At 37.6% G+C, this 16695-nt stretch overlaps 3 protein-coding genes across 5 annotated transcripts in view; 1 reads left to right on the top strand and 2 right to left on the bottom strand.

Annotated features, from left to right (window-relative positions):
- Positions 1 to 16695, top strand: part of LOC132152732 (serine/threonine-protein kinase SIK2-like) — a 364451-nt gene that overhangs the window by 329138 nt on the left and 18618 nt on the right. The window lies entirely within an intron of this gene.
- Positions 157 to 7071, bottom strand: LOC132152726 (leucine-rich repeat-containing protein 58-like). Of its 2 annotated transcripts, none has more exons than XM_059561570.1 (4): positions 6350 to 7067; positions 2274 to 2402; positions 1460 to 1737; positions 157 to 350 (listed from the first exon to the last, which is right to left on the bottom strand). In XM_059561570.1, the coding sequence occupies exons 1-4, from the start codon at positions 6805 to 6807 to the stop codon at positions 157 to 159; spliced, it is 1059 nt and encodes a 352-aa protein (XP_059417553.1). In that variant the 5' UTR covers positions 6808 to 7067. The 2 variants fall into 2 exon arrangements, with proteins under 2 accessions (XP_059417553.1, XP_059417554.1); XM_059561571.1 differs by lacking the exon at positions 157 to 350 and adding an exon at positions 635 to 987 and having other exon boundaries at positions 6350 to 7071.
- Positions 8211 to 16695, bottom strand: part of LOC132152733 (follistatin-related protein 1-like) — a 34355-nt gene continuing 25870 nt past the window's right edge. For both annotated transcript variants that reach the window (XM_059561588.1, XM_059561587.1), the window contains exons 5-11: positions 15938 to 15970; positions 14948 to 15078; positions 12998 to 13116; positions 12529 to 12641; positions 11103 to 11213; positions 10723 to 10811; positions 8211 to 9837 (exon numbers count right to left, since the gene is read on the bottom strand). In XM_059561588.1, the coding sequence (XP_059417571.1) occupies positions 9796 to 9837; positions 10723 to 10811; positions 11103 to 11213; positions 12529 to 12641; positions 12998 to 13116; positions 14948 to 15078; positions 15938 to 15970 (638 nt within the window). In that variant the 3' untranslated portion in view covers positions 8211 to 9795. The remainder of the gene's footprint in view (positions 9838 to 10722; positions 10812 to 11102; positions 11214 to 12528; positions 12642 to 12997; positions 13117 to 14947; positions 15079 to 15937; positions 15971 to 16695) is intronic.

Below are 16695 nucleotides of genomic sequence, written 5' to 3'. Positions count from 1 at the left end.
AACTAACAACTATTCTGAACCACCAGTGTTTTTGATTTTGCCTTTGCAAAGCAAGGCCTTTGTATGAGAAACTATTTGCAGATGAGAGGTTTTCAAGCCAGCTGGCTGTAAAGTTCAATGTTCTTCCTGATAACACTGTAAGTGAGAGAGAGGAGGTTATCCCAGCAGCACTCTCTGAAGGCGATCGGCAGGCACGCTGTTGTCTTCGTCTGAGTCAGCGTCGCTCTGAGGGTTGGAGCTGCAGGGAGAGGTGCATTCTGGGGAGCACAGGTAGTGCATCAAGGGCAGGCGATACTTCCCACAGAAATCCACAAACTTGATGTGACGAACGCATGAGTCGAAGTAAACACCTGGGAATGAGGTGGTGAGATAAAACAAGGTTAGAGATCGACTAAAGAGCCATTAACTATAATGATAAAGACAAAGACTGGTCCAAAACTGAAAAGAATAGCAGAGTTCACACCACAGCTATACTATATTACTCGCCCTCGTGTCATTTCATACCCAGACTTTTGTGCATCTTTGAAACACAAATTACAATAATGAAACCTAAGAGATATCTGTTCCTCCACTGAAACAAAAATGTATTTGTTTATTTTGTAAAGACACTGTAAGCTACCATACCCATATCAATCACAGTACATATATTTGACTTGCTCTACATGCTGCGTTCACTTTCAAACAAAGTAGATTTCTATTGATCATTGCAATGACTCCAACTTGTGAGCAACCTGAAATACAAAATCTATGTTTGGAAACATTTCGTTATGACGATTCCTACTGAAATAACTGCTTTCACCCCCAAAATATTCCCGAATAATGTTAAACGTGGCCGCACCTTATGTATGTGTGTTGATCATTGTATAAATGTGATTAAAGTCAATCGTGCACCTTCAGAAGACCTGGCTCCGCTCAATTCACGCGGATTACTTTTACAATCCCTTTATGAACTTTGTAAAGCTTGAAAATGTTGGTTGCCTAGACTTTCTAAGGAGGGAGAAGATATGCAATATAATATGCAATACTTAAACACTTAATTCATATTCAGTAGATGAACGAAAGTCATACAGCTGTGGAGTTTTCATTTTTGGGTGAACTATCAATGGAGAGCACATTATTCTATATATGATCTACATACAAAACTGTATCCTTATATTGCAATCATTAAAAGCATAAGCTGCAATCGCTGCTTAGCAGGTTATGTCTACATAACTAAATACACTTATGTTAACTAACCACATGCCATATATTATACGCCATATTGACATTACTTTGATTCATCTTTAGCTGATAACAAGCAGAATACAACCTAAGTTTCACATCGAAGCCAGCATTTTCTGTAATGCTGCTTTTAAACAATACATATTGTGAAAAGTGCTATAGCAATAACTTCAAAGTATACATTTATATCTATATCTACGTATATAAACTTGTCTTTATATCATGTTTCTCCTCCCACCTGCACACTTGGGGTTGGGGCACTTGCTGGCCATGTCTAGGTAGTTGACTAGATGGCTCGGGAGGTCTTTATGAGAGTATGCAAGGTTCTTGCTTTTGACGGTCCGGCCAGCCAGCTCCAGCAGTGACGGGGGGTCATAGGTCATGTCCTTGACGAAGCGTACGACCAAAGGATTGCCTCTGAGACTGAGCTCCTGAAGATGCACCAGGCTCAGGATCTCTCTCGGAAGATACGTCAGCAGGTTATTATGCAGACTAAGAGAGCGCAGGGAATGGAGCCTGGGAGGGTGAACAGCAGGACAGGCAAACAACATTTGACATATTTAATTATTATTACTAATACTATTATAACAACTACTACTACTAAGTACTGTAATATATCACAGAATATTAATACATAATATTTATTATATATTAAATACCTAATATAATATCATTTTTGTAATATCTAAGAAGAATCAATATGAGCTGCATTGTTATTTTAGTATTTTTATAGTTGGTAAATATTTTAAATTATATTTAATTATATATATTTTGTTTTCATTTTGACATTGTTTTTTTTGTTGTCTTTTTTAAAAGTCTAGTTTTTTTTTTTTTTATTAAATTTTAGTTTAATTTATTTTCGTTTTTCAAATTTAACAAAATGCTATTTGGCTGAAATGTAAGCTTTTTTGCTTTAGTTTCAGGTAACAATAATAACACTGATGATCTGTTCGAGGTTTATCATCAAAATAATTGCAATATGTATTTTTTTTTTTTTTGACCTAACCGTGCACACGCTGCTAGCAAGCACTTGTGCGACATCTCAGACTTACTTGTTGAGTTGAGGTGGGACGCTCTGGATGCGATTATCACACAGAACTAGGTAACAGAGGCTGGGTAAGTTAGCTAGTTCAGCAGGGATGGAGGAGATCTGGTTACCACCCAGATACAACAGTTCTAAGCTAGAGAGAAAAAGAAGGATTGTGAAGCGTCGCCACAAATGTGATAAACAAAACAGAAGTCAAAATAGTGGCAAAATTGCTATTGAAATCTGGCATGGAAAAACCAAAGTAATAAATTCTAAAACGCAAAAAACAAAATGTGCATCTAAAACCAATAAATGTGGGTTTTCATCCAGTCAAGAAGCATGGGTTCTTTTTGTGCTTGTTTCATCATTACTAGGAAATCAATGGATAGCACATCAAAGCAACCTTTTTGACTCCAAAGACTCCCTTTGACCAAAACACTATACAAAGATCCTCCTATCTAATCTAGACAACACATGTACATGGAATGACTAGTTTAAAAAAAGATGTTGTTTTACACGACCACTGAGGAATTTTAACTAAAGTATGTTACAGAAAGTTCACTAAGACCTGAAAGAATCATATCAACTTGTGGAAAATGGGAATATTTTATATCGAAATCCACCGACATGTTTCTTTTCAAATCCTCGTTTTGTGCTTCTAATTCGTGAATGGTGTTTTGTTTTGTTCTCTCTCCACGTTTGTCACTAATCGCGCAGCGCTGACGAACTACGACATCCGACTACAGGCCTTCCGGTTCCCCTCAGTCAGCAGAAGTGAGAAAAAAGGTGTATATTATGATTGAAATCTGGATATTTATCTTACAAAAATGCATGGATTCGCTACAGGGGGACTTTATTCACCCCCCCGGAGCTGTGTGAGGGACGTTTTAGGGTGAGTAAAAGATGGACTAATTTTCATTCTCGGGTGAACTAACCATTTAAGTGCATAGTTTTGTACCTTTGTCGTGTTTGCCTCAAATCCAAATGTGTAATGTTGTGATTAATCTCAGAGCTGATTTAGTTTTTCTGAAGCATTTTTCAAACCCCCATGGTAAAGAAAAGGAATTCTTCCTCTATAAAGAACGGAGTACTGAGAGCAAAAGGAGCGAGTGAGAGATCTTCTACTGTTTTAGCCTACGGGCCACTTTGTCCGTTTGTAGTCCTCCCTGAAGAGAGGCATTCATTTTTGTCTCAATTTCTCATTCCTTTCGCCAACCCATCTCAGCTTAGTCTCTACAATTATCACAGCAGGCAGAGATAGCAAAGGGAAAAGAGGCCCAGATCTCTTGAAAAGGACCAACTCTGTGTGTAATGTGGGCCAACAGGGCACATCTCTTTATGATGGGATGGCTTGCAGCCAAGTCGGCCTCAGTAGACTCACGGTTCCAGCACAGCCACATGACAAACTGATCCTGCAGCTCTGAGAGCTTCCTATTCACTCTCATGAACAGTGAGAAGTTGAACTAAAGCCCCAATCAGAGGCTTGTCTGCGGCTCGCTGAAAAGAAGCACTTCCCTGTCATGGCATTACAAGTGTATTTCAAAATAAGCAGATGATATTTGAATTATCAGAGCACTACCGTTCAACAGTTATAGAAAGATATCGCTCATTCTTACCAAGGCTGCATTTATTTGATCAAATAGTAATATTGCAAAATCACAATTTCACATAACTGATTAATACTTAAATACACTTTCAAAAGTAATTAATTCCTGTGATGGCGAAGCTGAATTTGATGAATACTCCAGTTTTCTGAGTCCTTCAGATTCTACAGATGCAGACTCTATGATGTTTGTCTGGCACACATCAGTCATTGCCACAATCAGTTCATAAAGTACCATAATCATCCTCCACTGCTGGGAAATCCATTTCCTTGACATTTCAAAAGGTGTTTATTAATATGCGTAAGATGATACTGATAAAGTCAAGAATGAACCTGCCAGCATAAGGAAGCAGGTATTCGGTAAACAAAAGTCAGACAGAGAAATGCATCTGCTAACTAGTAAACACTTCCAAGCCTTTAAACAAACTAACCAACTTCGAGATAAATCCCAACATTATAAATGATTTTTTTAAGACTACTTATGCTATTTTATGCTATATGGTTTCTCTGGTTAAAAGATATTATAATTTGTAATCTATCCAGTGCCTGATTTAAAATATATTACTAGCTTAGCCTGTTATTAAATATCATATTACCTCGGATCATCTGGTAAAAACGTGCAGATAATAAAATGTGAAACAATAAACTTTTAGTATTTATATATATTGAGAATAAGAGATAACCAATACAGCAAACTGAAGAAATTTAACAGAGAAATGACAGCATAATGCTGCACTTAAATCGGCTTTATCTCGTGGGTCCTAGTGCAGATATATTTATGTGAGGGGGTCCCGACTGTTCAGGACACTGTTCAGTTGGCACTTTGACAGAACTGCTGAACTGAACTGAAAAAGCTCAGAAATACTAAAGAAACTGATATATTAAGGGAACAGGGGAGATCAAAATGTCCTCTTTTTTCAGCACACATTGCACTTTGTTCAGAGCACAAGGTATAAAAACAGAGAAAGAGGCAGCCTTGTCTTTTGGATCATACCCTTCTGAAGTTGCATCAGCCGGAAGTACAGCATGTCACATTCCCAGTTATTTACTGATAAAAAAAAAAAATTCACATTCCTCTGCAATGTTATTTTCTTGCACTTCCGTGGTCCAGCACAGAAAGCATATGTTTTACAGAACAAACATCCAGATTAGATCATTTGAGGCCCTAATAAATTAAAGATGAAAGATGAGTCATATTCTGGTTTAAATAGAGAAGTATGTCCTATAAATTATCTATGACTGATCACAAGTCATATTATCATATTATTTCAAAAGATTACCAATCATACTTTTAGACAAGTTGGGCAACTTATGCTGACTTCATATCCGTCTTAATGTACCTTTCAGAATGTTGTGTAATCAACTGCTGTGACTTTCATGAGTCCATCAGGACAGCTGCTTTCCCATAAAACATTAACCCTCATCTTTCATTAAATAACCAATAATCACTATTGAAATATCATTCATCAGTTAAACTACACATCAGCAGAGGCATTCCTATTTTACAGTATCTTTCTAACTCTCTTTCTAACTAGTAATTTTAGATACATGCTCCGGTCAAACTCAGACATTTAAATTATAAGTGTCTCAGAACCAGACAATTATAACTTGATAATTTATACATCTCAACAGTACAGAAATTTGAGTGGTTTGAGTAGACTGATCAGTGAGAGAGTTGCTACATAAATCCTAACACCTTATTCAGTCTGTTTCGTTAATCTGAATAAATCCAATCTGAGCAAAACTATGTAGCCACAGCTATAACTGTCACTTTTGTCTTCTTGAAAACATTTCTAAAAAGAAAGCTGACATATGTCTCAAGACCTTTGTGAACTACTTCATCTCGCTGAACATGCCTGCAAGATATTTCTCAAACAGATTGGAAAAATTGTCAAATTCAAGCACTTACATGCTTGTTTTTTGATTCCCTATTGATCAGATCTACACCACCCCTCCCAATCCACTCTAAATTGTATTTGTATCAATGGCAGTTGGATCGGATTTTCCAATTTAGCCATTAATCTGATTACTAACATATTGGCTTGCATGTAACTTAGCTAATAACAACTGCCATCACAAAGATGTCAGTTTTAATGTGTTGAATCATCTTTCCCACCTTAAATGACGTCATTTCCTATGGCGTGACGTCATTACGAGACAAGAAAGTTGGCATTCGAGAACGACGACATCCACTCAAGGTTGTGAAATTGAGATAATTCGTATACAAAATTATAAAATTGTTATTCCGTCCAACATATTAGGACATATACGATTAGTGACACTGATTTACTAAACGGGAATGACCTAGAAAGTTGGGCTATTTAATCTTTAGACTTTAATTACACCGAGCAAACAGACATATCACACGTGAGGACAGCAGTATGGAAATCCTCCAAGGAGTAGCGTAAGCTCCCCAGAAAGATCTGCTCGCGGTGTTTTGAGAGAGTCACGGTGCGTGCAGATGTTCTCGTGTTTACGTTAACGTGACGTTACGTTACCTGGCGAGACTCTTGATCTCTGCTGGGATGCTCTTCAGTCTGTTTCCTCCCAGAGACAGAGACTGGAGCCACAGCAGCTGCAGACACTGGCTCGGCATCTCCTCAAACCGGTTCCCACTCAAATTCAACACTTCCAGCCGCAGAGAGCCAAAGTCTTTGGGCAGAGAGGAATCATTCAAACGATTGTTCTTGGCTATGAGTGTTTTGAGTTTGTTCAGTCGGGTGATGTCCTCGCTGATGACCGACAGCGCGTTGTTGCTGATGTCGAGAAACTCCAGGTTCGAGAATAAAGAGATGGACTCGGGTAAAACCGTCATGCGGTTGTAGCACAGGTACAGCTGCTTCGTGTCTTTCCGTCGTTTGTCGCTGAGCGAGTCCAACCCGTTATTGTTCAGATTCAGACGGGACAGATCTAAAACACTCTCGCTGCTGCTGCTGGCTCCTTCAAATCCCTCCATTTTAACAGCCGATAACGGAAAAGAGAGCTTCTTCTTGTGGTTCAAGCTGTTTCCAAACACTTCGAGCCAGTTTACTTCCAACGCCGGGCGTCCCGATCTTCCATGTGTAACCCTTTTTATACAGTCTATGGTGTAACCTAAATAATAATTCGGCCTAATGGCAGCATTCACACATTACACTCATTGTAAAGCGCTCACTCTTGTAACATTCACGTTTCTGGGCTAAACTGGAGTTTGGCTCCTCCCGACTCAATTAACCCTTTACTAGAACTAGCGAGTTGCCTAACATGCTGTATTCAAGTCTACAAATAGTCTAGAACTAGAACAAACTTTCCTTTCTTCTCTTCTACACCGACACATCCAGTCTCTTCTCTTTAAAATCCACGAAATTAATTAAAAAATATATTTTCTTTAGCTTTTAGGGTGTTTTTTTTCTGGTTATGCAAGCACTTAAATTTCATTGTGCAAGAAGTCAGCGAGTTTCTTAACCAATCCATCCATCATCTGGTTTATCTTTAGGGTCGGTTCAAGGTTACAGAGTTGGCTGTTTATTCTAGTTTATACAGAAGGATTTGATTTTACAAGGGAGTACAATGCTGATATGTGTCAAACAATTCAGGTTTTGTTATTGGTTTTCCCAAGAAACTAGTGTTTGCTGATTGTGTATTAAAATTGGTACTGACATAAAGCTGAAACAAAATAAAATATAAATATTAGATAAAAACCTAAACAACTTAAACATTATATAGCACTGGGAACAGCTACTAAAAAGACTGAAGTGAAATAAAAATAAATAACAAAAGCACACATTTAGTAAAACTTTAATTATAATGAACGCTGAAAATATAAAAACAGGCTAATTCAAAATATTAATAAATAAAACACTATAATAGTATATACATACTAATACTAAAACAATACTGTAAACTGTATGTCTAATGGCACAATTTTCAGGCCTGTTCACCCTCATTAAAATTCAATAAACTAAAATTAAGAACTGTTGTTTGTAACTGCTGCCTTAAAATTTAACGTGATGCAAAGTTAAAATCAGCAGTGATTTAATGGCCACCACTGAAATAATTTAATTGCTGGTGTAGAAACTGAATAGAAATGATGCATTGGGATGAAATAGATTAACACAAAGACTTTAAAACATTGTGAAAAACAACTGGTTGTGCAAGAATGTCTCTCATGTTAACATTTCTTACAGCCACTTGTGAACTATGGTTTTGCAGGATCGTATCTCTAAAAATTAAGATAAAATTCAAAATCCATGCAAAAGATCATAACAAATTTTTCTAAGTCTTAAGATATCGACTTTTATTTTTGTTATTACATTATTATTAGCACAAGTTACATTTCAAATAACCAGATAAGTAAATATGAATAAAACAGAACAACACTTTTTACAATAAAATGTTTTAATTCTGCCCCATTGAATAAGACAGTCATACAGACATATAAAAGGCAATTGCTAGCTGTCTACCATAATACTGGAAAATTCATGTGCATTGTGTCCTATATCAGGTGGTTTATACCTACAGAAGAAGCCACTTCATCCATGGCACACTGTTTGCGTATATAAGGCACTGATTACCACAAAGGATCCGTACTGTTATGGAATTTAGTGGAAATTAAACATGCTAACACTTACACACACACAGACACACAAATGCATTTGGCACACATGCACACACATTATCTTAAGTGGGTAAGAATTCAGCTACACTACAAAGGCAATAGTGAATCTAATCCTTATCCTGACAGCTATTTTACATAACAGGTATAAAGTAGTTGCTGGGTCCAGAGTAGTGGTGTACCTGGAGGTTTTCGTACAACAATTGAAACATCCTAAACATCAGACTTTGGTTTCAGATCACTCCATCTGTACTCAGTCCCACCTTTGTGAGCTTAGCTGCTTTATTATTATTATTATTTTTTATAAATCTGGCTTGTGAGTTCATTTCATCGATGCAACCCCAGCATTAGAATAGGACTGAGCACAGTGTGAAAGTTTCAGCATAAACTGCCTCTAGCAACTAATATAAATACAAGCTCAAGTGTAGCCAATGCATCTGTGAAGCGGTTTTCTACTGATGGAGGTGATCTACTCTAATCGAAGTTCGCTCATGGCAGAAAAGCATGTTTGTCAAGTATTAACATCATGGTGGGTTTGTTGTCCCATAGTGATGTTAAAATTCAAAGGCATTGCCTGCTCTCTCCACTGAGCCATGCCGTCTCTGCTTCTAGTGTTGGTCTACCAAACTTTATCTACCGTCTAAAGCAAGAGAGCAAAGCATGCAAACAGAGGAATACTAACGTTAGCACCTTTACGAAAGGTTTCAAGACTATGACTGCCTTCAAGATGAGAGTGAAAGAGAGCGAGAGCTTCATTTAGCTTGCATTTATGTCCGTCAAGCTCTCTCTAGCGTGTATGTTTTAGCATGAGTATCTACCATCTGACTGAAGGACATCTCTCGCTTCGAAGCTCTAAAGTCACAGTTTGATGGATGAACCCGTGTTGTTTTGCTCTCTCAGCATCACTCTCGAATCCTTTCCTCTTCTTTTTTCTTCTTCTATTGCCATTGTCTCAAAAAAAACAAAAAATTCCACATATAACTGTATACAGACAAACAAATAAATGGAATAAAGAATAATACATCAAATCAAACAATAGTGAATAAAACAAGGGCCCCCGTAACAAAGTGCTGAGGCCTGTTTGGAGTGACACAATCAAACAATTTACAGCACTTGAAGACACACAGATGAACGTACAAAATGGTGAAAGCTATGTAGAATAGTAAACCGCAACATAAAACCCATTAACCAGAGAATAGATGCGGTATGGGGAGCAATAAAAGTAATAACCTATCTATAGAAAATGGTGTGATTCTTCCATTAACAGTACATAATCTCAGGAATCCTGATTGTGATCAGTAGGAGAGGAATTGGTCCACGTCATCTCCCTCCTCATGTCTCGGCCCTACTTTAGACCTCCTTTGTGCTGGTCTTCATCTTCTCCACAGTCTCCTGATGGAGGGAGATGTCAGAAGTCAGTCGTATGTTTGTTATGCCTCAGGCAAACAAACTGACAGCAACAGCATATATTTCACATAGGAAATCAACAAGCAGTTAATGTAACAGCCCATGAGGAAGGTCACCACCAGCAGTTTACAGCCCTCTAAAAAGTGTATTAGTCAGTTGAAATGACAAACTAAAACTAAAATTCCTCTCTCAGACTCAGGGAAACATGCCTGGACTTGAACTGGCTAGTTCTGGATTTCTGTGCCAATGAAATCTACACATCAAACACCACATACTATGTCTTACTCGCATTCTTTTGTAGTTTAGTTCACTTATTTTAATAGTTAGTGTATGGAGTAGTGTGAGAGAATTAAACTCTCCTTAAATCAGCAAGCTCCTGCTTTTACTGAGTGATTTAGTGTCTGTTTGCATGCATCATGGTGTGTGAAGTGATAAACACTATGTAAAAACACATTTGCTGTGTGCTTGTAAAACATGTCTAAAATGGAAGCCCATAATTGGCCGATTTCAAAGACTTAACATATTGCAGCATCACACTGAAATTTAGCTTACGTAACGGTTTGGTGTTAGCATGTTGTTCAATTAAAAAAATAATTGAAATATAAATCTTGTGTAATATGTCTTTATTGTCACTTTGGAGCAATTTAATCGCTGCTGAATAAATGTATTCATTTCTTGCTAAAATCTTACCGAACCCAAACTTTTGAATGGTAGTGCATGTTTTATATAATATTTTCAGTACTATATTCATTTATGTCATTATTTAGCCTTTATTAGATCGGACAGTCGAGGAGAGATAGTAAGCTATTTGACATTCATTTATGATAAACAATGACATCAGTTTGCTGTGGATGAAGTCAGTCAGCTGACCTGATGCTTGTTGAGTTCAGCCACACGGCGGGTCCATTCCTCTTCGGTCATCTCCTGATCTCCATCAGTGTCAATAACTAGGCTTTTCTCTGTGGAGCGAGTCAGTCTCATTATTATAAGATGGAATCTGCACTGCTCATGTGGGGGAAAGATGTGTCAGCACTTCATCTAAGAAACTTTCTTAGAACTTCTCTTGTGTCACTTTTTTTGACAAGTCATATTTCTATGGTCTGTATAATTGATGCATCTCAAAATATAACATCTTAACATCCTGAAATCTAATTTGGTCTCGGTCTTCTTTAAGTTCGACTAGAGTGCAAACAGGCACAGCTTACCCCACACTCTCCTTTTCTATCTTGAATTTGCTGAAATAAACTCACCATCACAAGTCATGGCGGTGCAGACCCAGTTTCCACATGCACAGACGCAGAGGTTGCACTCCACCTGAGTCTCGGCACCATCCTCATAGGTCTCATCTTCCAGAGCACACTCTGTAAAGTAGTAAAACACATTGTTACCACAATCATTTTCAAAATACATTACCAGAAGGCTCCAAAAAAATTTAATCTTGATTACCAACACTTCATTCCCTTTAAACAACTGTAGGTTGAAATCAACAAAAGCTGTCTGAACATGTGTCTGCAACCAAATACTGTGTGCCTGTGTCCTAGATTCCCGAATACAAAACAGGAAATTACTGTGGAATGACTACACTGCTACAACCATCCAGGAGAAACTAGGGTAAATGAATATGACTGATGTGTGCAGTTCTAAACCATCATGGCAAGAGCAGAAGCCTGGACATCTGATTTTAATTCTGATCTTATACACCAATGTTGCTAAGAACACTATAGTTCTGTCTGAAAAGCTCCTGCTACATTTCAGCGTTTAATGAACAAAATGACGCTGGTTCTAGAAGGCTGTGCCCTGTACCCCGATGACATTGTTATCTATAGTGATACATGGGATGAACATGTTGTTCGAGTTTGTGCATTGTTTGATCGTATGGCAGATGCCAAACTCACAGTCAAAGTGAGCCTGACAAAGTGTGAGTTTGCCAGGGCGACTGTGACGTATTTGGGTGAGGCTGTTAGGATGGGAAAAGTGCGACCTGTAGGTGCTAACGTTATAGCAATTGACAAATGTCCTACTCCTCAGACGATAAGGAAGCCTCTAAACAGAAGCTGATGAGATTTTTGAGAATGGTGGGGTATTATAGGAGTTTTTGTTTCTGATTTTCAGGTTGGAGCAGGAGCCGTTTTGTTGCAGACCGCAGATCACTCTATTAGTTATTTTTCACGAAAGTTCAATTCATATTATACCATTTATTCTGCTTTTTAGCTAGTTGCCAAGGCAACATTTCCAATTTTCATTTAAGCATTTTAAGTTACATTTTTTCATCTAATGATAATTTATTTTATGTCAGCTTTATTCCAATTACTGAAATGTGTAAAAGTTGCTTCATATGATGCCAGAGAAAGTAGCTCCTCCCACTGAACCTTCACCTAGTTCTACATGTGGAGCCTATCAGCCTGAAGAACATTCTGTGGAAGAGCAGAAAACCCCTCATTCGCTCCCTTTCTGCCTCACAGATCTACAACTCTGGGAAAACTCTGTAATGTAACTTTGAATATAAAAAAGATATTCAGTAGGGAAGCAAAACTGCTCCTTAACGTATAAAAAACCCCACCATAGCTTTGTTCACACTGCTAACAAATCTTGACTTGTCCACATTGTCATTACACAAGTGATAGAATCGTTTGTAAACTCCATGCTGGTGCAGACAGAAACAAGACAGAGACTCACTCTTCTCAGGAGGGTTGAAGCCTGGTTTCAAGCAGTTGAGGAACTCATCAAAGCTCAGTTTCCAGTCGGCGTTCTCATCAGAGAGCTCAATAAGAGCGTCCACACAAAGGCTCCTGTGAGATACAGTACATATAGGGTCTTTTGAACATTCCTTTCACAAAAAAAAACCTTCTGATGTGACCAAGAGTTAAAAATACATGTCTTATTTGTGTTTCCATACACTATCTAGCTAACTGAATATGCAGTAGTGCAATGAAATGTTTGCTTGGCTTTATCAGTGTTTGTAGATGGAGTTTTTTTCCATTTGGCTCATCCTGACAGACAGATGGACAAAATAAACTCAAATAACCTCTACTGTGAGAGAAACAGGAAGAAGTCCACATTGTGACTGAGATGATTACAATGCCCCCAAACTTTCAAAAGGTATAGTGTACAAATGCGCACGAGTTCTGTGTGTTTGTGTTTTCACCTGAGCAGGTGGTTGTTCTCCTCTTCAGCGTAAGAGTTCATCTGAACGGCTGTTTCATTGTGCTGAATGAACTTGAGCAGCTCTGCAGAATCCAGCTGGGAGTCACCGCTATCATAATTCTACAAGAGACAACACTTCTGTTTGAGTCAGATAGCAGTTTCAGTCTGGTTATCATTTATATGTTATTTCAAGAGAGGAATAGGAAATGAGATTGAAATGTTGTGTAGTGTTCCCACAATAGTGTTTCTATGACTTTACAAAAGAAGGAGAAAAAAACCGAGCGATTGACGTTGTTTAGAGAGAAAGACGTCAGATGCGCAGTCACTCCTTCAGCTGTTGTGTTAGAAAGACTCATGCAGCAGCTGTTACTAGTTTTCTGGAATTTAATGGCAAAGTTAAGTTACACAAAGTATATTTACGATGTCAATAAACGTGTAAACGTGTCATCGCAGTCTGTGAAAAGGGTCCACATTGATAAAACTGCACAGCCAGAGAATTCTTCAGTTCATGCTGTCAGTTTAATCTTATCTCAGCAGTTTGTGGTACAGCTGATGTTGACATGTTCACCATTAAACAAGAGGTAAAGGACATGTTCACGTTTTACAGAAATATGTCTAACAGATAAAGCTGATTTGACCAGCATATGGATTATTGGTTTGGTGATAGTGTTCAGTCAGATGTATGGATTGTGCTGACAGCTGCAGGATTGCTCTCTGAGTGCAAAGGTGAGCTAATATTGAAACACACGGATTCATCAAAAAAGCATGACTGCCTGATCTGCTGCTACGCAAACAGAAGTCATTTAAGGTATATTTTACACGCCTTGGGAGGCTGTCGGAAAAATGATGTGGCGTGTCTTGAAGGCTCTTTGAAGAGCGGCAGGAGGGCGCAGAGATTGCCTGCTGGAGGGTTATTCACAGAGCACTGACAATGAAGGGACTAAACCAAATGCATGCTTTTATGCTGCAATAAATATAATTCCTTCACTGAAATACAATCAAGACCCTTCAGGCAGATATCAAACATTTGTGTTTGTAAATTTACAGACATTTTTCAAACAAAAATGGTCACGTATCATGGTCCCCTTCTGTTATTATGACTTAATAATTCTGTATGTTGCTGGGCTTTATAGGACTTTATTTTAAGAACATTTTTGAAGACACACAAGTGAATAGGTTAAAAATTGTGTAAAAAAAATGAACTAATATACACCACCATATTTCCCTAGTTGATTGATTACATTAAGAGCAAATGTTTTTTTTTTTTTTGTAATGAAATTCTATAAATATGCAAATATGATATAAAATACCTGTATAGATTTGCTACTGAGGTTGAAGTGTCTGGCTCAATGAATTATTTTGTATGATCTTTTGAGAAAATGTCCTTTAAAGACATGTATTGTAACTGAAATCTACAGGTACAAATATCTATTATATGTGACCCTGGATCACAAAACCAGTCTTAAGTGTCAATTTCTCGAAATTGAGATTTATACATCATTTGAATGCTTGAAATAAGCTTTCCATTGATGTATGTGTGTTTTTTTTTTGTTAGGATCGAACAACATTTGGTCGAGGTACAACTATTTGAAAATCTAAATTTTGAGGGTGCAAAAAAATCTAAATTCAGAGAAAATTGCCTTTGAAGTGAATTTCAAATGAATTCTTTGCAATGCATATTACTAATCAAAAATTACTTTCTCAATAAAATCTTTACTCACTATCAAAAATTGATCATTTTGACCCATACAATATAATTTTTTTGGCTATAGCTAAAAATATATCCCAGCGACTTAAGACTTCCCAACTCTGAAACAGCACATTATAAATAGCCCAAAATCTTATAACTGATGTTGTCCCCTGTAGTTGTGCCTTAAAATACTATACTATACACATTCTCTGTGGTTTTTAAACGACTTAATATTTGAATATTTGAAATGTCTGCACACACCTTGAAGTACTTGAGGAGGATATCAGTGAAGTTGGAGCCCTTTGTGAACCAGCCATCTGGAACAACCTCGGTCTGCAGCCAGTCGATCACACGTCTGCGCAGCTCATTCCGGTCAGCGACATAACACACAACTTCAGACATCACACACAAACACACCAGCAGACAGGATAACAGTTAGAAAGAAGCACAGAGACACATACGAGGAAACACATATCACTAATGCTAATGGATGTTTCAGATTTAGTGAATGCAGCTTTATCCTCTTGAGAGCCGGCAACCCAGTTTTGTCCTCAACACAGAACATGTGATTAATGAGATCCACTCGTACATCTTAAAGAGGACTTCTTAGAAATGATTTGGCCATGACAACCCACTACAGTAACATTGGTTTTTAAAAATGTATGTTATCATGATTGACTTGATAAATGTCTGATATTTGAATATAAACAATTTTAAAAGAAACAGTTTGGTAATTCTCTGCTAGGTCATTATTTATTAAGTTTATGGATGCTAAAATACAAAATGTAATGTACAGTATAATTCAAAATACGGGTAAAACACCTGTGAAAATACAGAAAATTCCTTGGTAGTAAGTAAATTGTGCCCTATATTCTATGCATCATTATTACAAATGGCATGTTAAAGAAGAAAATTAGCTCAAACTTATTAGAGAATAGCCATCACGTTTGCCAATAGCGTCTTTATTTTGAAATCCTCTGCAGTAAACTCATGCTACAAATACTATAACGCATAAAAATGGCAAAAATTAAATGGCAAAAACTGGGCCCAAGAGGTTAAATTAATTTTATACATCTAAATACTGCGTATGTAATTGCGCTGTAGCCGTGTCAGAGAGGTCATGTCTGCTTTCAGTATCTACAAGCTCCAATAAGTTGGTAATTAAAGGTTATCTGCACAGTATGGAGATAAGTAGAGTCACATGAGAGCCCTCCGGCTTGGCTCTGAGCCAACGGTCATGATACGACTCACCTGGGCTGGCAGCGGCTTTCTCCTGCTTCTTCTCTGTAAGAGTCAGAGATACATGTGAGTAGAGTAATGATTCACAATCTGCATGTAATTAATTCTAGCTGAATCTTCCCTTAGTTATCACTCAAGTAGCTGCTTGCATCAAATCTAGATAAGAAGGTATAGCGTCACCTCACACATGTTGTACTATCAGAATATAAGGGTCAGAATAACACGATATCAGAATGAGTCCTGGATTCGACCGTATGTTCAATGTCCAATGATCCAGCACTCTCTGTTGGGAACAAGTCTAAGAGGTTGACTGATGAGTACAGTACTGAAAACTAGAGCGAACGTCCTGTTCTTGTCAGATAAACTGTTCCCAAATTATCTTAGGTGGATACGTCTAAATGAATTTGTACATTATGTTCTCTTTGTGTTTTTTAATCTTGTTATTCAGTAGATATGTGTGATGATCCAGCGAGCCATAACAGTCTAAACCTAAATCTGAATCTGATCCCTGAACTGTAAACCACAGCAAACTGCTTTTGTCTGCATTTAAACACCACTCTATGGGTCAATTCTAATGTCTGTAGCTGCAGATGGATCCCAATGTTCCCATGATGCCTTTCTAGAATATACAAGGTACTGAAATCCACATCCATTTCTACTGCGATATGCTATTATGTAATAAACATAGACCGTTTAAAGTGTATTTCCAGCTACTAGTCCTGGTTATTAACTTATTATAAGTAAGAATCAAATGCATTTACACTAATAAA

Source organism: Carassius carassius, chromosome 11, assembly GCF_963082965.1.
Source record: "Carassius carassius chromosome 11, fCarCar2.1, whole genome shotgun sequence".
Classification (NCBI taxonomy): Eukaryota; Metazoa; Chordata; class Actinopteri; order Cypriniformes; family Cyprinidae; genus Carassius; species Carassius carassius.
Note: the sequence above shows the minus strand (reverse complement) of the source record. Positions and strands in the feature narration are given on the sequence as shown.